The 25,498-nt window shown below is 39.1% G+C and overlaps 1 protein-coding gene across 4 annotated transcripts; it reads left to right on the top strand.

The window, feature by feature from the left end:
- The first annotated feature begins 5,391 nt into the window (after window positions 1–5,391).
- LOC126999978 (oxysterol-binding protein-related protein 11-like) lies at window positions 5,392–21,055 on the top strand. Of its 4 annotated transcripts, none has more exons than XM_050863307.1 (13): window positions 5,392–5,539; window positions 7,156–7,287; window positions 7,631–7,840; window positions 7,941–8,136; window positions 8,348–8,501; window positions 9,880–10,068; window positions 15,051–15,319; window positions 15,689–15,914; window positions 17,705–17,876; window positions 18,125–18,215; window positions 18,916–19,187; window positions 19,577–19,705; window positions 20,593–21,055. In XM_050863307.1, exons 2-13 carry the CDS (start codon window positions 7,165–7,167, stop codon window positions 20,902–20,904), a joined length of 2,343 nt encoding a protein of 780 aa, XP_050719264.1. In that variant the 5' UTR covers window positions 5,392–5,539; window positions 7,156–7,164; the 3' UTR covers window positions 20,905–21,055. The 4 variants fall into 4 exon arrangements, with proteins under 4 accessions (XP_050719264.1, XP_050719263.1, XP_050719265.1 ...); XM_050863306.1 differs by having other exon boundaries at window positions 5,535–5,622; XM_050863308.1 differs by lacking the exon at window positions 5,392–5,539 and adding an exon at window positions 5,596–5,622 and having other exon boundaries at window positions 9,880–10,011.
- Window positions 21,056–25,498: the final 4,443 nt, after the last annotated feature.

The following is a 25,498-nucleotide window of genomic DNA, read 5'->3' as shown; positions in this document are numbered from 1 at the left end:
CTAGGTCACGAGACAAGCACCATACCTACAGAGCCACCCAACCCTATTACGTAAAGATGAAGAAGAAAATAATCAGAATATATGGGAGGTTGTGAATTCATGCACACACACTCTCTGAGGCCCCAACACTGCCAGAGAGAGAGAGAGAGAGAGAGAGAGAGAGAGAGAGAGAGTAGCTTTCAACACCCCGAGCGTCCACTGATAAGATACTTCACGTTACATTTTTCATAACTGATCGTAAACACAGAATCTCGCGATGATGGCAGCAGCAAGGCGTTAAGCAGTCCTCATCAGCAGCCGAGTGTCAGGCGTTGGGGGCGGGCGAAGGCAAAGGGGGGAGGGGGGAGGTGCAAATAGCCAGGTATTGCGGACGCTGATTGAACGTTGCTGAGGACTCGACTCACACGCACGAGTTAGCAGCCAGTGGTGATAAACTGATAATGTTCTCTCTCTCTCTCTCTCTCTCTCTCTCTCGTTGTTGTTTTTCTTTTGTAATGACGCTAATATTATTCAATGCTCAACAAATACACTAAACCATTTGTAGTTTCTTTTTTTAAATCATCGCTAATCATCATCATCATCATCATCATCATCACCAATATCATCACAATCAGGAACCCTTTCTTCTTCATCTTTGTATTTTTATTTCATTATATATATATGTTTTATGTTACTGTTGTCATGTTTGTTATTATTATTATTATTATTATTATTATTATTATTATTATTATTATTATTATTGACTTTTTAGCGTTGTTATTGCTTTTCTTATTTTTCTTCTTCTTCTTCTTCCTCTGTTTCTTTTTCTTCTTCTTATCGTTTTTTTCCTCCTCCTCCTCCTCCTCCTTTTCGCACTTACATTCTCATTTCATTAACACGTAACATCGCTTTGACATATTTTTTTTTCTCACACCGAAACGCTTGAACCACGATACGAATTACTTCACAAGAGCATCGGCTTGTTCGTGTAACAGCGCCACACTATTACACGGAGCATGCAGCAGGAGACCGTCAATATATAGTAGGGGCTGACTCAGTGGATTAATAAATTTTCCCAAGTGGAATAAACAAGCGGTGGACGATAGGAGTGGAAGAAGCACGTGCGCCCTCTAAATTTTCTGAAGTGGACCTTTAGACACATGACCCCCTCTATCTCCCCCTCTCCCTCCCGCTCTTTCTGCCTTTCCATTCACTCTGCGGGTGTTTGTGCTTTATCTGAAACACTGGCGGTTGTTGATCAGATGCTTACACACACACACACACACACACACACACACACACACACACACACTCACTCATCCCCCCCCCCTTTCCCCCGCCAAACACACACAGGGATGATGGAGAGGGTTCGTCAGTCGGGCAGTAACTTAAGTAGGCGAGTGAGCAAATGCTTGAGTCAGTCGCCATAAGGTAGTGGTTGAGTGAATGATTGTCGATAAGTGAATAAGTGTTGGTTCGCTCTGTACGGATTGCTTGCTTAGTCACACCGCTAGCTATACACATATCTGCTTCCATGCGGCCTCTTTTTTTTTTGCCTCCTAGAACGGAATGTGTTGGTGACCTCTTAAACTCGCATTATCAAACGTTTCGGACTCTTGTTACGACCGTTTTTGAGGGCCACAGGGGAGCTACATCGGGTCGCCATGGTTGTTTTTCAGGATCATGATACGTTGGCTTGTCGCGGGCGTTTTTTCCGTTCATGGCGCAGAGGCCTTCCAAAACTAACGCTAGGATCAAGAAACCTCCCATGGAAACACTTACAACTTCTGCGAGAGCCTTTTGAAATAGATGCACTAAGGTATCGAGGAATTTGATAATATGGGCCTTACGTTTTGTTATACGAAAAGCTGTTGAAATCAGCGACGAAAATTAGGCTTCACCAATTGCTTGAAATATAAAAAAAAAAGAGGAGATAATATGAAACAAAGAAATAAAATGAGATGAAAAATTGAAAGAATGAATGAATGAAGAAAAATCTGGTAACTCAAACAAGTAAACTAGGCTTTTAATAACTCATCCACAAAGCCCACGTCTTACAATAAATCTCACTAAAGTCTTGTACCCCATCATTCTCCTGACACCCGCCGCTTCGACTGCAGCGGGACAAGACCCCACGTATAGTATTGATTGCTGATCCACGTGTGAATTTTGGAATATAGAACCTTGATCACGTAATAAGTTGTTCATTCTCATGACTTAGATTTTAGACACGTAAGCCTAACAGAATTGGTAATACACTAAAGAAGAAAAGTGGAGAGGAAGAGGAGAGAAATGAAGAAGAAGAAGAAGAAGAAGAAGAAGAAGAAGAAGAAGAAGAAGAAGAAGAAGAAGAAAAAGAAGAAGAAGAGGGAAGAGAAGAAGAAGAAGAAGAAGAAGAAGAAGAGGAAGAAGAGGAAATGCGAGATAGGGAAGAAGACAGACAAGTGGGAACTTCTAAAGGCAAGCAAATCATCATGAGCAAACACGGATGCACTCTGCCTGCTTATGTCCGAATATCTTCTTAAATTCTTCTTCCAATAATACCAACTACCGAAGGAGAAATAGAAAGTAGGAACAATTATTAGAAACACTCTTTGTATCCTGACGCACTTATAGCAAATAGTATGGCGAGATCAACGGTGAGCCATTCAATACAACAGATAATACGTTTTATTTGCCTTTTTACATAATAGGACCTGGAAATAAGGCAATCCGGGGACGCAGACTTAAGACGATTCTGCTTTGTGTGAAAAGGATGCCAGAACGAGGGAAATAGAGGGGAAATGTTGGTGACGCTGAGGCTGAGTGAGGATCAATAATCCCATGGTGATACCCCTCCCTCTCCCTACGACGCCCTGAGCCTCTCCATACACAAGCCTCAGTGGCACCAAACTCGACGTACTGCCCCACTGAGAGACGTCTGTCGCGTCTCACCCGGCACCACCACCTCCGCCGCCGCCACCACCAGAAGCCAGCATCATACTATTTTCTTTTCTTATATATATATATATATATATATATATATATATATATATATATATATATATATATCTATATATATATATATATATATATATATATATATATATATATATATATATATATATATATATATATATATATATAGTGTAATGGTGATGGAGACGAGGAGAAGCAAGATGAGGAAAGTTGCATACTGCGCGCTCGACTTGGCTTTTTTTTTCGCTTTTTGATTGATTTGTTTTTTTAATGTTTTTTTTTTGTTGTTGTTGTTGATGTTGTTGTTGATCATTGAGCAAGAGAAGTGTGTTGAATGATGTTGGTCACTACGGTTACTTTTTCGTTCTATCCGTCTATATTTCTTTCTTTCTTTCTTTCTCTCTTCTTTTTTTCTTTTTATACTACTACTACTACTATCACTACTACTACTACTACTGCTACTACTACTACTACTACTTCTACTACTACTACTACTACTACTACTCATAACCTTCTCCTCCTCTTCCTCTCTGTCTGTGCAACATCTTCACCGGTCTGCAGCTGTCATGATTATATTAATCACCTTAATTATTCACACCTCAGCTCATATCTGGTCCACTGCAACTGTCGGCACAAAGCCACAAACTATGCACACACACACACACACACACACACACACACACACACACACACACACACACACACACACACACTCTTCCTCCTTCTCCCTTTTGAATTACGATGTTGCTCGTTTCAATGGACTCATTTTATTTGTCTGCTCAAGCTAATTTATTATACTGTATTTATTTATATATTTGCACTGGCTTGGGATGTAGCCCCCCAACACTGACCTCCCCCTTGTTGTATTATGTCCTTATAAAAATTAATATATAAAGTGCAGTACAATACAAGACACAAATAAGTGTTAAAGTTTGCAAGAGTTTACATACGTATGACAACTCTCACCACATTCGAGAGACGAGAGCCGTCCGTTTACCTACATCTATGTGAGGAGAACACAACGCAAGCAGATGAGAAATTGATCTACTATATGGGATAAGTGCTTTTTCAACAACTCGCCCGGGCCATGGAGACGCGCTCCAGATCTATCATCAAGCCAGAGAGTGCCCTGGCCTTCATCTTCTTATATTTCTGTCAGTTCGATGAATGACTGGGCTATTAACACCCCACGAGAGAGGCTGTCAGATGCGGGAGAGAGCAGTTTTTCAAGATAGTGTTACCGATAGACCGGCGACATTGTTGGCGAGCGTCTGGCGTGTCGGTTCCAGAGTTAAAGGCCTTTGAAGTGTATCCGCGTCTTGGGCCATTTAAGTGGAGGTCAGGGAGGAAATTCTGGAGATCCAGAAGGTTTTAGAGATAAAAAAGGAGGTTGTGGAGCTCACGGAAAGGATATGGAGGTCGAGGAAGAGGCTGTGAAAATCGTGGAGGTTTTCGAAATCGAGGAGGAAGTTGTGGAGGTTGAAAAGGTTGACCTGTTGAGAATGAGGTTGTGGAGGTCGAGGTGTAGGTTTTGGATGTCGAAGGGAAGGTTGTGGACGTCGAGGAGGAAGTCTGCGGTGACGAGGAAGAGGCTGTTGAGGTCAAAAAGGAGGCTGAGAGGTTTTGATTGAGACTTTGGAGGTCGAGGACAGGGATCGAGGGTCGAGGAGGGGTTGAGGAGGAGGATGGAGGATGTGGAGGAGGTTTTCTGGGTTAATGATGAGGTTTTGTGGGTCCAGGAGGTGGAGGAGGAGGAGGAGGAGGACGAGTTTAAGTTGTGAAGGCCAAGGGGCTGAAACAAGATAGACGTTTAATTAAAAGAATAAAAAAAAAAAAAAAACGAGATTAAAACTTGAGAGACGCAGTGGCGAAGTGATTAGAAGTGGACATATAGTAAATTTGTCCTTGGTTCGAGCTCTACCGTTACTGTTGCCGAGTGGACAAGGTAGATTTGTCCTGAGTGGTATCCTGCTATTACCATTTAACAATATATATCACTGTGAGGCCGAATATCACCCACATACTGCATGATCATCAATAAACTGCAATTTCAGCGACTTGTTCGGCACCGGACCCACGAACTATAATTTCCCGTTGTATATGTCTGTATGGTTGTTTGCGATGCTTTATTTGAGGGATTTTGTGTTTAGATGATAGTATGATAGCTGGAAAAGAAGTAGAAATGGTCAGATCAAACAAATAAGCAGAGTGATGGGTGTACTCATATAAAATACCTATGAAGCCGAAATATCCAAGGTTTCCCATTTTGTATATCTGTATAAATGTTTGATAAAGGATTGATATGCAACTTTCTGTGTTTAGATGATAGTGTAACAGCTGGAAAAGAAGTAGTGATGGTCATATGAAACAGATAAAGAGAGTGGTGGGTGTAGATAGGCCCTCTACAAGACACCAATGAGACCGAAATGTCCGATTCCCTTGGCGCGGGGGAGAATGTCACTTCTTTACTCTCCCCACATGTTTCCTGTTCTCAAAGACCACACTAGCAAATTTTAGACAGGAAAACACGAAAGAAGAGCAAAAAAACACGATATCTACCAGTTTTGGGGGTGATTTAGGTGGCGGAACAGCTGACTCTCAGGTGACGAGGAGGGAGGGCAGCTGAGGAGGGTGTGCGGGGTGTGTGTCTCCCTTTTTACACCTGTCAGAGCTATGAAACTGAAGGTGAGGTGTCCAGGGGGTGCAGGGTGTGTGGTGAGGGGTGAGGGAGGTGTTAAAAGGGGTGCACATGAGGTATTCTGGGTGTAAAGGGTAAAAAAAGGGAATTCGTAATTGGTAAGGCCATGACTGCTGTGGTGGTGGTGGGCAAGGGTTGTTTTGTTAATAGGGTAAGGCTGTGGAGGTCGAGGAGGAGGTTGTGGAGGTCGAGGTGAAGATTGGAGTCGAGGAGGAGGTTGTGGAGGTCAAAGAGGAGGAGGTTGAGGGATTGAGAATAAGGTTGTGGAGGTTGAGGGATTGAGAGTAAGGTTGTGGAGGTCGAGGAGGAGGTTGAGGGATTGAGAATAAGGTTGTGGAGGTCGAGGAGGAGGTTGAGGGATTGAGAATAAGGTTGTGGAGGTCGAGGAGGAGGTTGAGGGATTGAGAATAAGGTTGTGGAGGTCGAGGAGGAGGTTTTGCAGGTCAAAGAGAAGGTTTTGGTTGTCGAGGAGGGGGTTGAGATTGAGGGGTTGAGAATAAGGCTTAGGAGTTCGAGGAGGAGGTCATGGAGGTTGTGGATATCGCTGAGGCTAAGTGACCACTTGTTCCAGGGTTCTTAGACCAGTCAGGACCAATAACATCCTGTAATGCTCGAACATGCTCCAGTGGTCTTATCAACTGGCTGAAGCAACTTGAGTATTGTATAATTTTAAGGTAATATTTTTGGGACTCTGTCCATGAACTCCCACTCATATTTGGGAAATTTCACCCCAACCTCCCAGGATATTACTCCACCATAATGCTGTAGGAGAGGGAAATTTATACATGAGCTTGAACTTGAAGAGCGTCTGCCTCAGGAGGGTGGTGTTCCATGAGGCAAGGCCATAGCATTGCCGCCACCCTCCGCTTTGTTGGAGGTATTTCATTTGGTCCCTGATGGAGTTTGAGGTTGCTGGCCACGCTAATGTGTAGCCTGGAACCCCTGGCTGGTCTGGGACTGTAGCCTAAAATATATTGAGTTCCCTCTTAAAGGTGTGAGTCTTCACACCCCTAATGTCTTGGACGTGTGATGGGAGGCAGTTGAAGAGGCGGGTGCCCTTCCTTGATACACTGTTGCATGTGCTGTGCTTACAATCGAGCAGGGTAACATCATTGAAAAATCAAATACACCTAACCTGACCTTACCCAAACTAGCCTAACGTGGACAATATCCTAAATACACCTAAGATACCTATCACCTGTATTAGTGTCTTACCCTGGCCAAACACCCTCTCCTGACCTGCACCATTGTCATTATGGTGGCTTGTGAGTTAAAACTTCTGAAACTGGCCTCTCTTTTGGTCTCTTATCCTGTTTCGCTTTATTGGAGCAGCACCTAGCAGGCTTTTTTGTTGCTTTTTTTTATTGTCCTTGAGCTATTTTCCTTGCTGTAAAAATATATAATAATAATGTAAATGTTAACACAGTTATTTTAATTATTGCATAATATGCAGCAAGTGATAGCTTTTATCAGTATGTTGGTGAGTGAGTATAACTTTTGGTTTTTGGTTTATCCCTCAGGACGGAGAGATGGATGAACACCTACGGCAGCCATACGAAGGTCAACTGATCAAGTTTACAAATGTGGTGAAGGGTTGGCAGGGTCGCTGGTTCATCCTCAACCCTGAGATCGGAACTTTAGAATATTACTTGGTAAGGAAATAAAGCAGAAAGATATATTTGTGAAATAGACTCACAGTATGTTTTTTTAAGTTTAATTTAAGTAAAAAGTATTATTTTGCAATTACATGTATGTTTATTGGGCATGGAAACAAGGAAAGTACATATGTAAAACGACAATTTTTATTTATTCATGACGTATTAACAAGATGAAAACATAAAAGTAAGAGGACATTTTTATTCACTTTTGAAGTGTGACAAGAAAATTATTTTCTTTGTAACTGATTTGGAGAGAGAGAGAGAGAGAGAGAGAGAGAGAGAGAGAGAGAGAGAGAGAGAGAGAGAGAGAGAGAGAGAGAGAGACTTAATTTTGCAGAGTGAGTGTGACAAACATGAGAGGGCACGTGGCAGTATCCAGCTGGCTGGTGCCGTTATCTCCCCAAGTGATGAGGACCCGTATACCTTCACTGTGTCGCCAGCAGCAGGGGAGTCATACAAACTGCGAGCTGTGGACACAAGAGACCGACAGATGTGGCTCAACAGGCTCAGAGTAGTGGCTGAGATGCACACCCGAGCAATTGCTCATGTAAGTGATGATTCTTATTTTGTGTCCTTGGTCTGTCTACTTAGCTGTATTTTTTCTTTGTTGACTCCTACACCTCACTATAATTTTTTTGTTTTAACAGAACCATCCTCCACTGGCACCTCGAGAGCATCGAACTAGTGCTGCGGGGGCAGGTGGTAGTGGGCAACAGGCAGCAGCTCCTCCCCCTATGGGTTTAGCAGTGCTGGATGCCTTCACTCAGGTGGCCGAGGTGTTGGAGGAGGCACGTAGACAGCACAGTGCACTCGCTACAGCTATTGAGGATATGCCTTCCTTTGGTAATGTGTTAAATTCATCACTTTGTTAATATTGTCAGATTTCATGGAATTTTTGTAGTTTTTCAGTGAAGATTGGTCCATGGCTGTAAATTAATTGAAAACAAGCATGATTACCATAACAGAAATCCAGTGAATGAAGATCAAGCATTTTGAGAGTTCAAGCATAGCTGCTGTTGAAAGTTAAAAAAGACAACTCATGCTATACTCCCAGGCCCAGGCATGAAGTGTACAGAACCAAACCTCCTCCTCCTGAAAGCCACAAGTCAAGCTACACTCCTGTGCCTTGACCAATGTCTTGGAGTGTTGCGGACACAGCACATGTCCGCTCCCCACCACCAACCCTCTACACCTGTCACCAGTGTAAGGTATGACCCTACATCCCCCCAATGCAGTCATTCTTTTCATGTGGCCCAAAGCTTGTTTGATGTGTTGGATAAAATGCCTTACATCTTTTTGTTGCATTTAGCATTCTTATTAAAAAGGAAAGGTAAGAGTAGTATGTGTTGTATGTCATTGCATATGCTTACATTCAGACACTAATACTATATCTAAAGCCTGGTAATCTGCAGGAATCAAAATTATGCCATGACAGATTCTGCTGTAGGAATTATTTTTATTCATATGAATGTCCCTCTACATTCAGTGAACAAATGGAATGAAGTTCTTTACTACTGGAATATTTTTTCCTCTTTTATCTGTACAGTAATGGCAATGATTATTTTCTTGTGGTAGATGCTACTCATTAATTCATATACTAAATTTGCTTTTGCTACTTCTCTTTCTTTAATTTCTACCAGCCTTTGGAAGTTGACATGAGACATGTTGCATTTTGGAGTTTTGAATCTATCAATGATAGTAATCTGAAGAATGCAGAAGAGCAGAAACTGGGATGCTGATGATAGGATGTGCCAGAAATGAAATAGTATCCTCTATGTAGCAGTGGAAGACTTGCATTTATACAAACAAGGATTTGAAACAATACACTTTCATGTTCAGCTACAAAGTGAGGGCAGCTTATTACTAACTCTAGCCAGCTTACTTGTGAATGTTATGACCTGCCATGTGCCACTAAGGTGGTTAACAGGTGACTCTTGCTGCTGCCTTCCTGTGACCTGTCCTATCCCATGGCTGTGGTGTTAATCATGCAGCAGTTTGCTATCCAGTCAGAGCATTGATATGTGTAATCCTCACTATGATTTTATACATGCATTTTCCATGGTAAAAGCTCTGCTTTAAGTATTTTTTATCAACCTTAGATAATATTATTCATACAAAGCTTGCCTTTGTGATCAAAGTTTGATTTTATAGTTATAATTTTGCTTTTTTGAATTACTAAAAACTGAGGTTTGTCAGTCCATAGATTTTTATGAATTCTTTAAATTATACTTTGTAGGTAATTTAACATAGGAGAATCTTTTAATCAGTAAAAAGATGTTTATGATTCTTTTGCAATCACATTTCTGAGAGCCCATCCATAGAAGTAAATTTTTGATAGCTACAGTGTTATTTACTTCATCATAATTGTGAAAATTTACCATATCCTGAGTGTCTCCAAAGTTTTCATGCACCTGTGGCTTGCCCTCTTCCCTAATCTTCCTCTTATCTTTTCTGTCATCATTGTACCAATGTTCCTGAATTGCTACTACCTGTGCTGGGCTGTCTTTTGGTGTGGTGGTGGTGGTGGTGGTGGTGATGGTGTCCTCTCTTCTCATCGTGTATGGTGTGTTGTGTGTATATGCCCAGGGTGGGGGGCCTGGGAGCACGTTCCTCTCCCCGCTGTTCCCCCCTCCTGGGACGCTCCCCTCGCTTCCACCGCCGCACTGCTTCGGAAGCCTCCTCGGCCTCCATCCAGCGGCGGCGGTCCTCTCCCACTGCGTACGTACACACAGCATGGCCCACCTCACCCTCAGCCACCACACTCAAACACCTCATGTAGGTTTATTTTGGGTTTTATATTTTGTTTTGTTTTTATGTGCCATTGAATAGACAAATTAGTATTGAGTTCCCTTCCATCCTCCCTAATGCATCTGGTATTCACAGCCATGCAAACCTAATTTTCGTTAATTAAAATTTATATAAAGGGCAGTTGATGCAGGAGCCACAATATTTATACACATGGGACAACAAAAATAATAGGTTCATCAAGCTGTTCTAGTTCAAAAGGAGAATCTATTCTCGACTCAGTTACTGTAGCACATATACACGTCAGATTTTGTAACCTGCATGTTGTTTCATGTCAAAAATAGGTTATGATAAGGCTACACATCATGTACAAAGCAGCAACCATTGGCATCATTTTGATCATTTTTATTTTAGTTGAGTCAAGTCCAGGATACATTTACTAATGCAAAGAGTGCAAGTCACACTTTTTAATAACTTATTGTGTTAAATGAGATTGATGTTGGCTAAGTGAGTCAGAATATCATATAGACTTAGGACAAGCTGGGTTAAGCCTGAGAAGGTTACATCTCCCACATCAATAACACAATACACTCTCTAGAAAGGCATTATGGGTCTAATGAAATATATCTTCGAGCTTCCAGGCCCAAACTCAGAAAATGTTTAGAAAGAAGCAAGCATTGCAAAACTAGATTCTATGAACACTAATTTTTCTACACCATCAGTGAATCTTAGCCAGTTTCTTTTGTTTCTTTTGCTTCACATTGTATTTATCCTTTGCCTGAGTAGTCTGAGTGTACCACCAATAATAGGCTACTGTTATTGTTATTATATTGCACACTGAACCATATGCTAACTCTGGACCCTCTCTCTTGTTTTGTGTCATATGTTCGTTACATCACAGTCTTTCTTCGTGTATTTCTATCAAAATTTCAACTCTTAAGTTGTCAGTGACTTCTCAGATAATAAGTTTACACTCATTTCAGGAAATTTTGTCACTAAATATTATTCAAGTCTTCCATGTCACTATCACTTTCACGGTAGTACTTGCTTTACAAACAGTTGGTATTAAGAAAAGTTTTAGATTAAAAAAGATAAATAAAGGTAAAGTTTTCTATAAAATGATACATATCAAACACTCTTCCTCAAATTGTTTGCCAGCTAATGGAGTTCCCACGATTAGATTTGTTTGTTTGTTTGTTTTTGATTCAATAGATTTAGATTCCATTGTACATTTTTTATTGTTTCTTATGAGTGTTTGTGTGAGCTTTCAGTGGTTTGAACTTTCATTGTGTAGATTGTGCAGTAGAGGATAAGTGAGCATGCTTACTGATCTTGATTTATTTGTTAAGTCTAAGTGTCTTCCTTCTTACTCTCAGTTCTTACTTTTGATTGACTAATATTTTCATCCTTCTTTGAACTTTCTTCATGCTCTGATTTACCTGCTTTAATGGTTATAATGAATAATCCAGGTTTCTTTAATATCTTTCATCTTACTTGGAATAATGCCATGGTTTCTAAGGATACATTTCTGCCTTTGATTTTACAGTTCATGTACCAGTAATGTTGCTGACAATTCCATGACTTTAATTCCATTTCATATTTTAGTCTGATATTGTCGTTACATCTCCAAGGAGTCCTGTACCAGACAGTTTCTTAACTAACAACCAATAAGTGCTCAAGTGTACAAGATTGTCATCATCTCATTTTGCATTAACTAGGTGGGGAAGGGGATCTAAAATATGCAGAAAGAGTGAAGTGAACTGAGCATATTCTTGAAGTGCCATCATTTTGTGAGTGTGCTTGCATGCTCACAAAATACATGAATTGATTTATCCCTCATTAGGACTCATAACAATGATACTAATTATAATTCATGGTCTGGGCTGGACCACCTCCCATCACCTACTGATACCCACTCGAAAGACTCATGGTCTGACCTTAGAGCACAGGTGTTGTCCTCCACATGGCTGCCCCAAGTTATTCAGTCAGTCAGATTTTTCACTTACAAACTGTCCTTCAATCTGTTTTTGGAGCTGTCCCAAAAGTTAATTAGCTTAAGATGTAAAGATTTTCTCATATGAATTTGATGACTATATGTTGGTTATTATATTCTGGTAATGGATAGACCAGTAAACAGACAGACAGACAGCAATGAAAAGATGATCATTTCTTGGTAGCAGAGGATGATAATACTATTAAGAAAACTAGTGTGCTTGTTAATAGAAGGTGGGGAGCATATCAAGTCCTCACTTTATCCAGTCTGTCTTCATATGATATAGTTGTGCTAGATTAATCTAATAGGAGCTCTGAATCCTTTCTAGTTTCCTAATGTTCTTCTTTCTGCATGGTGACCATACCACAGCTGCATATTGAAGCCTGAATTGTATCATACACTTCATATTAACATTTCTCATCATTGTAGTGAAATGCCGCTCAGTGTTTCTGAGTACTGTATATGTTGCTCCTGTAATCATGTTTACATGTCTTTTCAATGATAGGTTGTCTTGTACAGCTAGTCCTCAAGTTACAATGTATACAACTTATGACCAGTTTCATTTACATCCAGGCAAATAATATTAGTAATACTCTAGTAATACTCTGTCCATGGCAGGACATTTGAATACTATTTTATTTTATTTTTATGTAAATTTCGATATAGGACCAATTTGACCTACGACCTGCCTGTTGGTCCTGAACCTTGTCATAACTTGAGGACTACCTGTTTTATTATTACCAAGTCTCTCTCTTCCTTTAATTTATCCATTTTTTATCAGTCATCTTATAATTCCAACAGGTTTCATTCTATTCTACTATTTTAATAACATGGCATTTTTTTGGCATTAAACTCCATCTCCCAGATTTTGCTCCAGCTTTGGTGACCTGGGATTCTATCATCTCAGGGTTTCTTTGTTCCTGCCCACTGCTAGCAGTCAGCCCAATCCCTGTTGTTGATTAGTCTGGGTGGGACCTGCAACCCCTTTCTGCTCAACTCGGAGTGGGAATTATATATAGCTCAGGGTTAAGGCTCCAGTATTGACCTCAGCCTGGTTCTGCTGGTTTACCTGACCAGACAGTGGGGTCTGTCAATCCATTTGCACTGGGCTAGCTGCCATCAATGATGGGTGCAGACCAAAGCCTCCAGAACTCCTACATCATAAAGGAGGGAGGGCCCCTAGCCCCAGTTTTGGGGGTTGGCCAGGGGGGCTGGGGCAGATGTAGTGCCTGCCCCCAGAATCAGGTGTGGGGTAAATTTAGGAGGGCTTTGCATGTAGGCACCTGGAACATCCTGAGCCTTTCTAAGTATCAGTGACTGGCACTTGTTGAACAAGCTCAGGAGACTGAAAGTGGATATAGAGGGACTCTTAGAGGTGAGGAGGCCTGGCATTGGTGAGATCAGTAGTGGGGGTACACTTACTACTGGTCTGGCTTGAGCAACGGTACCAGTCATAGGGGATAGCTATGGTCATCTCGTCTCAAGCTATTTGTTATTGAGGTTACTCCATTTGATTAGCAAATAGTGCAAGTGAGGCTGAAACACACTTTGGGCTTCATGTCTTATTGCAGTGTACACTCCTGCTGAGATGTATAAAAATGAAGAAGAGGTGGTGTTCTATGCCAAACTTGACCCCATAGACCAGTGCCCCCCTCAGGATGCACTCATTGCCTTGGGTGACTTAAATGCTACTACTGGCACTTGGAGGGTTGGCTATGAGTTAATTGTTAATTGCTGTGGTACCAAGAATACCAACAGTTCTCCTGAATTTTGTAAAATCTAAAAGGATGAGAATTGCAGATTCTTGGTATCAGAGGCCATAGCAGGGATGGAGAGCCTTGCTTCATTGCTGGACATGGTATAGCAATTTTGGAGGGGTAGCTAAAGAAATTTACCACACCCTCCTAAGTACTCATTGTAGGATCCTTTAGAATACAAGGTTTTTCGAAGTGCACTTTTTGCAACTGATCATACTAAAGTAACAATATCAAGTACTTCTGCATGCCATACATACTCCCATCTGCTAGACATCCACTCACCTTTCAGGTGGTAGTATAGATGTATGTACTGTATTTTGTCCTCATTATTATTGTGTTATGTATAAAGTATATTAAAAAATTCCTCCATTATATAAACTAAAACATAATATTTTTTTTATTTTCATTTTTGGAGGGACAGGGAGGTGGTCAGGAATGTAAACCCCACTATTTACATGTATTCCAATGTGAAAAATGGAGTTGTTATTCAGCCATATGCTATTTGACCTCTTTCTTTGGAATGCATCCTTGTTGAATAGCAGGGGTTGCCTCTACACATGAGAGAAAGTCATGCAGTTCAGTGACTTTGTGTTTGGATTTTTTTGCAGTGAAATTTTATAGTTAAACTTGTATTTCATATTCGTAACTGAAAACAAAGGTTATAGGTCATTTTTAGGCTGTGACTTGATTCAGCTAGACTGAATAAAAGTGGTACTCAGTAAGTGATGTGCATTTTTTTCTCATTGGTTGTATGCATAGTTCATAATTAGTCATGTTAAGAATGCCTCCCTAAATATAGTGCCAAGGTTTGAGCTCCATTTTGTTAATAAAGTGTCCTGTGGGTGAGGATCCCCACAGATCTTCCTACCCTTTTGAGCACCTTTGTACCAGCCTCTTGTTATTATGCTGTATGACTAGTTATGTCAAGCACAGACAGAAACAAATATTTATGATTTGTAGGTGCCAATGCATAAATATTGTGTCTGTAGATCAGTTACCAATACATCATAGTGTATGTCTTGTGTATTAGAAGTCAGCACAATGCAAAACTATCACATAGTTCTCTTTGTCATCAACCATTAGGTCCTATCGTATATTTTTTATGCACATTTTTCCTTCTTGTTCTGTAATAGTATCACAGTGTTTTTTCAACAAGATGGTAAAAACAAACAGACTAATTTTTGCACCTCTAAATTCAGCATCTGAAAAGACATGAATATAAATATAAATTTTCTAATGTGACTTCTTCTTCCTGACTGCAGTGCTCGACTTGGCTCTCCATCCCTGCGCTCTTCGTCGCCATCACTGAGGGCAAGGACTGCACCACACTCCCCAACACCTGGCTCCACTCAGAGCTTTGGCAACCACCCTCTCTCTGGAATCACAGGCCAGTCAGTGGCATCCTTCACCTCGGGCCCCAGTGTGTGCCAGCCACCAGGCGAGGGTCAAGGCAGCACCAATTCCTGCTCATCTTCTCTTGCATCTGTCACCTCCACACCCACTCCACCTCCAACACTATTATCACGAACTGGTAACTCTTGAGTGTTGTTTATATACTATTGAGGAGAGAAACTGTCATGATGTTAAATTGGTGATGCTATGCTAATAGAAATATTTTCATTCCTCCAGTTTTCCCTACTAACAATTTTCGTTGCTAAGATATACATGAGGTGCAGGGTTTAAAGATGTATCGACATTCCATTGCATGTCATAAAAGGCACCTAAAAGGGAAGCTGAGGTTTGGGATTGAATTCAACAGTTCTTCCTCTAACACTTACTAAAATAGTCACGCTCCTCACCCTAATTCTGTGGGAAACATGTGATGATCATAAGGATCTGTTTTTATAACATGTAAGAAGAAATATTAGCATTTCTGTAATTCCAGTGTTTCATTAAACAGGCACTAGTGAAAATGAGTCCGAGGTGAGTGATGAAGAAGGTCCAGATGGTGATGGGGACCTGGGGGAAGTTGGGGATGGGCAGCGGTCTGTCATCATGCACATCATCTCTCAGCTGCGCCTGGGCATGGACCTCACCCGAGTCACCTTACCAACATTCATCCTTGAGCGCCGATCCCTCCTTGAAATGTTTGCTGATTTCCTCGGACACCCTGACTACTTTATGAGGCAAGGCAATGAGTATTCAGTGTTTATACTAAACACTCAGTTATTCATATTAATTCAACCAAGGCCTTAAGCATAAATGAAAGATCTGGATAATGTCGAAAGAATATTATTATTATAGTACCTGGTTAATGATACTAGTACTTGCACTAAATGTCTCAGAACCAGTAACCCAAAGCACTTGCCTGACCATTGAGATGAGAGAGATGGGCCACCCCAAGATGCCAGGATATGGGATGAGTATTGCCTCACTGTCAAGGTGGCACAGTGGACCCTTGATTTAACACAATTCTATTTAAAAATTTCTATATAGCAAAAGACCTGAATTTTGAACAGACTTTCCATACAACATGGTTATCTTATGATTAGCACAGTCAAATTAGAAGATTAATAAAAAATCACTCCAGGCAGCAGTGAGGCAATTCAACAAACAAAAATCTGACACACAGGTATTCAAAATGTGAAGTAAACACAGTATCATGGAGAGTGACACCATTCTAAGGTGTAGCAGATGAGAGGCTTGAGTCCCTCCAGGCCCCTGACAGTCTAAATGCAAGAGCAGTGCGGCCGCTGATTGGCTGTATCTTTTTCTCAGTGACTGAGTCACTTCTGGGCCCTCATTGGGTTAGGGCAAGATCAATGGAGTATGCGTATGGAGTATGCATCTCACGTGTGGGGGGGCTCCACTCACACAGCTCTTCTGGACAGAGTGGAGTCTAAGGCTCTTCGTCTCATCAGCTCTCCTCCTCCTACTGATAGTTTTCTACCTCTTAAATTCCGTCGTGATATTGCCTCTATCTTCTATCGCTATTTTCACGCTGACTGCGCTTCTGAACTTGCTAACTGCATGCCTGCACCCCTCCCGCAGCCCTGCTGCACACGACTTTCTACTCATGCTCATCCCTATACTGTCCAAACCCCTTATGCAAGAGTTAACCAGCATCTTCACTCTTTCATCCCTCACGCTTGTAAACTCTGGAACAATCTTCCTTCATCTGTATTTCCTCCTGCCTACGACTTGAACTCTTTCAAGAGGAGGGTATCAGGACACCTCTCCTCCCGAAATTGACCTCTCTTTCGGCCACCTATTTTGATCCTTTTTTGTAGGAGCATCGAGTAGCAGGCTTATTTTTATTATTGTTTCCTTTTTTTGTGCCCTTGAGCTGTCTCCTTTGTTGTAAAAAAAAAAAAAAAAAAAAAATGTAGCTGCTTGTGTCAAACTGAACCAAGTTCCTCCTGGCCCCTGCTTGGCTAAGGGTGAGGATAACATAGCCACTGATTGACTCCATCAGTGTGTTGTTGATAACATAGCCACTGATTGACTCCATCAGTGTGTTGGTGAGTTACTTCCCTCCGACAAAATTTCTTTTACATTATTTCTTGATTTTTTTTTATCCTATTAACATATAGGTGGTCATAAACTTATGAACATTATGACAAAAGTTTTTTTTTTAGTAACCCAATCTTTTCTATTGCAGATACCATATTAGCTAAAATGAACCCCTACCCTTGAACTTCTATCAATCTTAGTAGTTCCTATTTTCATGTGTGTATAGTAATATAATTAAGCATACATTAAAAACTGGTGCATGTACCATATAGTACTGTAGTCTGGGTAAAGCATAAGAACGTATAAGGTGGGATTTCTTATGCTGCCAAGCACCTGAGCTGAATTTCAAAACTGTGTTTATTTTATTCTTTATCTTTAGAAAAATAAGGAAATACAGATTTTTTGTTTAATGATAAATATAATGATGCATGTCACAGGAAAAGCACTTTTCCCTATTCTGTAGAATTGGGGATGCTAACACGCCTGAAGAACGCATGCAAGAGGTGGTGAAATGGTATCTGACAAGCATCCATGTGGGTCGCAATGGGTCAGTGGCCAAGAAGCCCTACAACCCCATCATTGGTGAGGTGTTCCACTGCAGCTGGAAGGTTCCCAGAGACAACTGTCCATCCTTGGTTTGTATCAGCCCTACCTCCAGGATTTGTTGTGTCTGAATGTTGCTGTTTGATGTATATGTCTGTTTTTTGTGCAGCATTTATAATGAAATAGTACTCGTTTTGATTCCTTCATGCTTCCAGATTTAATTTAGGGAAACGCTTAAGATATTTAACCAGCAGAATTCAGACTTCATCTGTTTGTAGCTAGAAGGTTTAGTACCTAGGCAACCACCTTATTTTCTATGGCCGACCTATTTACTTTCTAGGAGGTAGATGATGCTCCAGAGGGCAAGTCAGATTCCAAGAAATACATCACAATCAAATTCTCTGCTGAACAAGTTTCACACCATCCACCAGGTGACTTTTTTTATATTTTCTCTTGATATTTTCTTTTACAGTAAACCCTTACTTTAATAGATTATTAGGAGGACATCCATAGATGCCAAAAGTCCATTGAATTGAATATGTTTAATGAAATTTTTTATATAATGAAATAGGCATCAAAGAAAATCTCCTGCTTATTTATACCTGTACATTATGTGAAGCTCTCAAGCTCTGCAGTTCATGGCTAGTTGTAACAAGAAGAATACTGCTGCTGTGTGCACTGTCTGGCAGGTGTCCTGTAAATACGATTATCATAGATAGATGTTTATTTTGAAGTCATTGCTGGCTACAAAAATTTTGTGAAGTAGTGCAGATGGTAGATAAATGTTGATACAAAGGCAACACTATTGCCAGAATTGTATCTTCTACTGCCATTATTGGCAAATAACAATTGCTGTGGCCTAACCATTTTTGTTAAAAAAAAAGATCAACTTGGCAGTAAAAACACCAATTGTATTATTATTTGTCCAGTCGTTTAAATTAGAACTCCTATATCAGGGTATATTATATTGAGGGTTTACTGCATATGTCATTGGTCCTTCTTGCACTACCTGGTGATATGTAGTATATTTTGGAATAAAGATTACATAGACTACAGATCCATTCTATTACATATCAGCATGTGTGATTATTTTATAGTGTATTTAAAATGCAAATATACTATTGTTTTCAGTTTCTGCTTTCTTCTTCGAGTGCCCAGAAAAGCAGCTCAGTATTAATGCCCATATATGGACCAAATCTAAGTTCATGGGCATGTCTGTGGGTGTTAACTTGGTTGGAGACATCACACTAGTACTGGGGAAGATGAAGGAGAGCTACAGCCTTGCCATGCCCTCAGCATATGCACGCAGCATCCTCACAGAGCCGTGGGTGGAGCTGGGAGGAAGAGTTAATATTTCTTCACCTGAATCTGGCTGTCAAGCCGTCATAGTATTCCATACAAAGGTAATGAGTAATGGCTATTTTTACATAACTCATTTAGTGTTGCAAAGTATTCATGTCCTTCCATTGAGATATTATCTATAGTTTGTATGTGAAATTGTCTTGCAGAACTTGAGGACCTCTCATAATAGTAATTATTAAGTTACCAAAATTTTGCACTAAGCTCTGTAAGCAATAATGAATTCAGGATTTTATAAAAGTAGACACAGGACTGGTATTAGTGAGTAGGCAAACCACTTAAGAAGGAAGATCTTGGAATGTTTACCCTTTTGTGAATTTAAACTGAAGGTGACCAATTATCTATTTGAAGGGAATTGTCCACAGACATATATCAAATAACACTGATTTCCAATGCCACATTAATTCTAAACATTTTATATAATTTATTACAGCCATTCTATGGAGGAAAGCTGCATCGTGTGACAGCTGAGGTGAAGAACAGCAGTGGTGCAACACTCACACGGGTGCAAGGAGAATGGGATTCTGTCCTCGAATTTTCATATGCCAATGGAGTGCAAGAGGTATATGCCCCAGTTTTTACGCATTATTTGTATCTCAGATAATATACATAGTAGAATATCAATTCTAGCAGTACAGCAGGATCTCTCCAATAACATTTACATAATAATGTGAATAGTGAATAGCAACTGGCTCCTACCTGCTGCACTGCACACTGCTCTCTATCCACATAAATTCCCACTTAACCCTTTCATTATGCTGCTTTTGTGATCATGTTTTTGCATCATTTCCCTAACGTAACAATTAACTAAGTTATGCAAATGTTCTGGTAGGTTTAGTGCATCGCTGTCTTAATGTGGGTTATTTTTCTTACAAATGAATGCTTTGAGGATATGGTGATAAGTTTAAACATGTGAGTCCCCATGTGGATAATGTCTCTGTCAATAAAATAAATGATACAGTCGTGGGTAACTGAGCTTTAACTTTTCTGCCTTAGAATGCACGAGATTGTGCCTCTCATGGCAGACAGTTGAGTCAGTGCATCTGAAAGAAGCCTTTAGGCTTTAAATGGACTACTTTTTATGTCATATATGTGTGTGTGTGTGTGTCAGTAATATTTTGCAGTATTTATTTATTTTTTATCCACAAACAAGGAGGGCCCTTCAGCCAAAATTTATATACCAGTACTCTTGTAATTCACCTTCATAAAACCTATTATGTTATCAAATATAATGAAACAGGGCTATAGTGTTTGTACTTGACTCTCTTGTTTGTATATCATAGCTATCTGTAATTGAACTTTTTTTATTATTATTTTTATTATTATTATTATTTTTTTTTTTTTATGAAATTATCACTTTCCAGAAGTTGTAAACTATAGGACTATTTGATATGCAAGAAAGGTATATTTACTTTTGCTAAATATTGCTCTTTTCCTCCTGTCTTTCAGATTTTAGATGTCAACAACATTCCAATGGTGTGTGCAAAGCGAGTGCGGCCACTAGGTCAGCAGGCGCCCAATGAGTCAAGGCGACTATGGTTGGATGTGAGTGTGGCGTTGGCCCGAGGGGATGTTGAGACAGCTACTAGCCACAAAAGGGCCCTTGAGGAGCAGCAGCGCAAGGATGAGCGTGAGCGAGCAGCATGTAACATAACCTTTCCTACGCGCCTTTTCAGCTCTCCTGCTCCAGACCACTGGGAGTATAACCATCTCCCACCCTATACATTTGTTACCTGCCCCATCCCTTCACAGAGTCAGTAAAAAATGTTTCACCTTTATTCAATGTTCAGTGTAATACTCATCCATGATCATGATGATCATCATCACTGCCACAATTGTCATCATTACATCATTTTTCACATAGACAGGTTGGGGGTAAAAATATATTATTGAAATATACATAATCCTTATATTATGATCATAATTTACATAATACTGCAGCATGCCAAAGAATGTGATTTATTTAGCTAATCATCAGGGTCATTTCTACCTTTATGCATTAGTATCTTGATTTGTAATGAGTGTAAGAATGTGAAACCTTTAGTGGGAGGCTAGCTCTGAACCTTTCTATTGTTATAGACTTCAAAAGCTGCTGGTATATTATAATGTTTAATATTTTAAAATAGTTTAAGAGGAGTTATTTGATCATTTCTTCATCACTGTCCATTTGCATAATCATCATAACCTCTCCTATTATTATTATCATTAATCAGTTGCTGAATCCACTGCTAATTATGACAGCAGCATTCTGCTGTTAAGAGGTCACATATAGATTATGCAAAGTTATCATATGTACACTACACATGCCATTAAACAGCTTCATCAAATAAAAGCTAAGAAACAAAAAAATAATAGTGTCTGCATGTAAACAATCATTATAGGGTTGGAAACCCAGAACATACTTTCACGGAAGTAGGCCATACAGTATTCACACACCATTCAGAATCTCATGTTACACAGTCACACTGGGTAGTAGACTTCCTGTTTTAAAGCTCTGAAGCAGTATTTTGCTATGATATCATTTGGTCATTATACACCAGTTTTCACACAATGATAATCTTAGGAAGGCAGTTGTGAATTGCTTCAGTATACAAGATCAGCAAAGTTCAATTAAATAACTGCTTTTGTAGCAATAATATTCAGTGTTATTCAAATTAATGAGAAATATATTTTCTTATAAGCTGAATCATTTTGCTCAATGCACATTCATGAAGAGCATTATCTACTATGCTTAATTACTGACTAGGCAAATCACTTAATAGTGCCTGCTTCATTATGCATAATTACCATGAAGGCAGGTTTTGTATCAAGTAAAATCCAAAATCAAAGTTGCCTCAGAGATACTACCTTAACTTTATGGATATATTTTAAAAACTATAAAAAATGACATTTCAGTTTCCAAAGTATTGCATACCACTTAATATGTCCATAATTTTGACACTGAACACTCCCACCCCCACAACACACACAGTATAGTTGAACACTGAAATATCAAGAGCATCATGCTAAATAAGAAATATATGTAAACTAGATCCATAGCAGCATTACAGAGCATTAGTGGCAGGGCAGTTTTAGCCCTACAAAAATTTAAAGGTGCATATCTATTTGATGATTTTTATATTGTGGCTTCAGTAGTTTATTCTTATAAGTAGGTAGTATACTAATTTTTCATTATCTTTTTATAGCATTCCTGCTTTATCACACTTTTATTAATCATTAGTAATATTCATTATGAATTTAATATTGCAGCCTTCATTGTGGAGGATCCCACATAGAGCATATTACTGCCCCAATGTTTTATTGTTTGAATGGCTGGGGGTGTGGTTTTATGATTATAGTTGAAATAAGCATTCAGGGACTAAATGGTAGGTGGGTGCTAATTTAATTTTTCTTTGCACAAGATGAAAAGTTAAAGTGTATATATATATATATATATATATATATATATATATATATATATATATATATATATATATATATATATATATATATATATATATATATATATATATATATATATATATATATATATATATATATATATATATATATATATATATATATATATATATATATATATATATATATATATATATATATATATATATATATATATATATATATATATATATACACAAGTAAAACAGGATGTCTTTTACTTTTCTCTCTGATTATTGAGTGTCCTTTTCATCCTTTTCATTGTCCTTTATTCCATGCCAAACAGAGGTCTCACCTGTTTGGTCATACATGGCTGTCTAGCCAAATTGGCATGGGACAAATGTAGGTTATTGTCACAAGATTGACCCTTTCACAAAAGTAGTTTGAAGAGGGTCAAACTCCCACTCTCAGACCCTGAAAGTTTTGTTGTGGGAGAGCACTAAGATACATGCACCACACAAATCCTTGGCAATGGATCCAACTTTTTCTGATGGTAATCCTAAGCTGACTTTCCTTTTTAGCTGTGAATTAAGTGTGGTCAATCAAAGGCAAAGTTACCATGTAGAAAATCATTTTTATTGATATCATATACTTTTCTTGAATGTTGTTTATGTAGGATCTTACACCCAAAGAATATCATCATTATCACCATCATCATCATCATTATTATTATCATTATCATCAGTGCAGCCTCTTTTCCCATATTGACTGAGCTATTCAAGAACAGATCCACAAACAGATTACTAGTTTACAAGTCTCTAGGTTGCCATCCTTTCAGCTGTAAAGATTCTTTCAGCTTTCATTTAGGGAGAAAAAAGAAAGCTTGGGCAGGGACAACACGAGGTCATCTGGTGCTGTAGTGTAATATTAATCTTTGTATCCAGGATGGCCACAGCCTCTGCTAATTACCCAATCTTGCTACCTTAAGGAAATACAGATATCCCTCGCTGTACGATTGTGTTACTTCTTAAACATTTGATAGTAATGTGATGAGTTATATACTGATAGCATTATAACATTATTTTAATGGGGATATGTTTCTAGCCACTCAAAAATAATAGAGAAACAATCATAAAAGACCCCCAACAAATTCAACAAGGGACATATATTGTTTATTCCTTGTCCTTCATGGAAGGATTTCAGAATGCCCCCACCTTCACTTCCAACGTAAAGTTTTCCTTTTCTTTTTGCCCTGGGCACTAGGAGACTCACTTCCACTGTGCCCAGATGACATTATTACTGGAATAGAATAAAGAACACAAACATTTTGTAGCTAGCAAAATACTGGAAAAGCATATGAACAAGTTTGACCTCTGACAGAGACTGAGCCTAATGGAAGTAATTAAAGCTCTCCCTTAGTGGCATAGTGATAATGTGATCCCACCACCATTGTGCAGTAGAGTGATCAAGTGATTTAACCACCAATCACAGACAGATTGTAGGGAGTGGTCTATAAATTCATTGTAGGGAAAGTTCAAGATTGTTCAAGCAATCAGTGGTACATCTAACATCATTCAATTGTATAGCAATGGCTGACTTTATTTTCTTTTTGAGGGCAGAGTTTCCAACTGAAAATTTCATTTTAAGCTGTAGGAACACATGGCTGCTGGGGGCTATCAGACCCACACACCATTAAAAAATATATTGATCAATTTTGGTAGTGTAGAATGATGTTGAGGTGCTATGCTTGCATATCATAATCTGTAGTAATTACAACATTAGTATATGTTCATTTCTGTTCAAGAAAATATATTTCAAGAGTAAGTGGGTTTCATATTTAAATCCATTGTTGCTCTAATATATCTAATCTGTACCATTTTGTGGCATGGCATACAAGGTCAAGCAGTGATAACAATGCTTTCGAAAATTACTTCCATATTGTAGTAAAAATATGTCAGGTCTGGTTATTCAAATTATTAATCCAGGCTATACAAAAATGAATTAGTATACAGAACAATCATCAGAACTGTTAAATACTAATATATAACTTATTTAGAAGATACCGGTAGAAGACCTTAGAATTTCAACTAATCTTTGAGTCTAAAATGAGTTTAACATGGTAAAGGAAGTAAGTTTAGAAGTGTAAAAGAATTACAGTTACAAGGGAGAAGTAAAGCTAAACCAATGAAGCATTTTTCTTAAGTTGACATACAACAGTTTCAGTGCTGCCTCTGGTTGACAAATAACAGTCACCACTGTGTCATGATGGAATACAGTGCAAGAGGACTGCACGAACTTTCATTGCTCACTCAGCAGACATTATGCATCCTGTAGCTCAGAGGGCCCATAAGAATAATTACCTGCAGAGGCTTATTATTGTGTGTTTGTTTTGTTGTTTAGTAAAATTATTTAGCCATGTAAGGTGTGTTATTTGAGCCACCAATCCCTGCATGGACTTTTTTTTTTTTAAGAAATGTCTTTTCTTCAGTTATAGTTTTACACTCTTCATAATATGTAAGACCATTATATATAATTAAAGCTTAATGGCCCTTGCACACAAGCAATTTTTTGTTGCTAATAAGTGAGTTTTATAGCTCACAAGTTAAGCACACATTTCTGTAGGAGTCTACACAGAGAGTATGAAAAATATGCTAACAGCAAAAGAAATCACTGCTAGGTCTATTTTCTTGGCCACAAGAAACATTGTCATCTACTGGTAGGTATTAGAAGCCATTGATTTCAATGGATGCCCTCACAAGAGCAACTTTTTCACACTTTAGTTACTCACTGAGCCATACTCGAGATAGTTTTTCTTTTCTTTTTTTTCAGCAGAGGAAACAGCTCAAGGGCAAAAAAAAGGAAACGATAATGAAAAAAAAGCCCGCTACTCATTTTTCATGTTGTGGCCATGGGCGTTATGGGTAATGATAAAATTAGTTGATTGTAAAACTTGTTAAATCTGGAATAGAGAAATGCC

The sequence above is a fragment of the Eriocheir sinensis genome, chromosome 17, assembly GCF_024679095.1.
Source record: "Eriocheir sinensis breed Jianghai 21 chromosome 17, ASM2467909v1, whole genome shotgun sequence".
In the NCBI taxonomy this organism is placed as follows: Eukaryota; Metazoa; Arthropoda; class Malacostraca; order Decapoda; family Varunidae; genus Eriocheir; species Eriocheir sinensis.
This window is presented reverse-complemented; position numbering and strand designations above follow the sequence as displayed.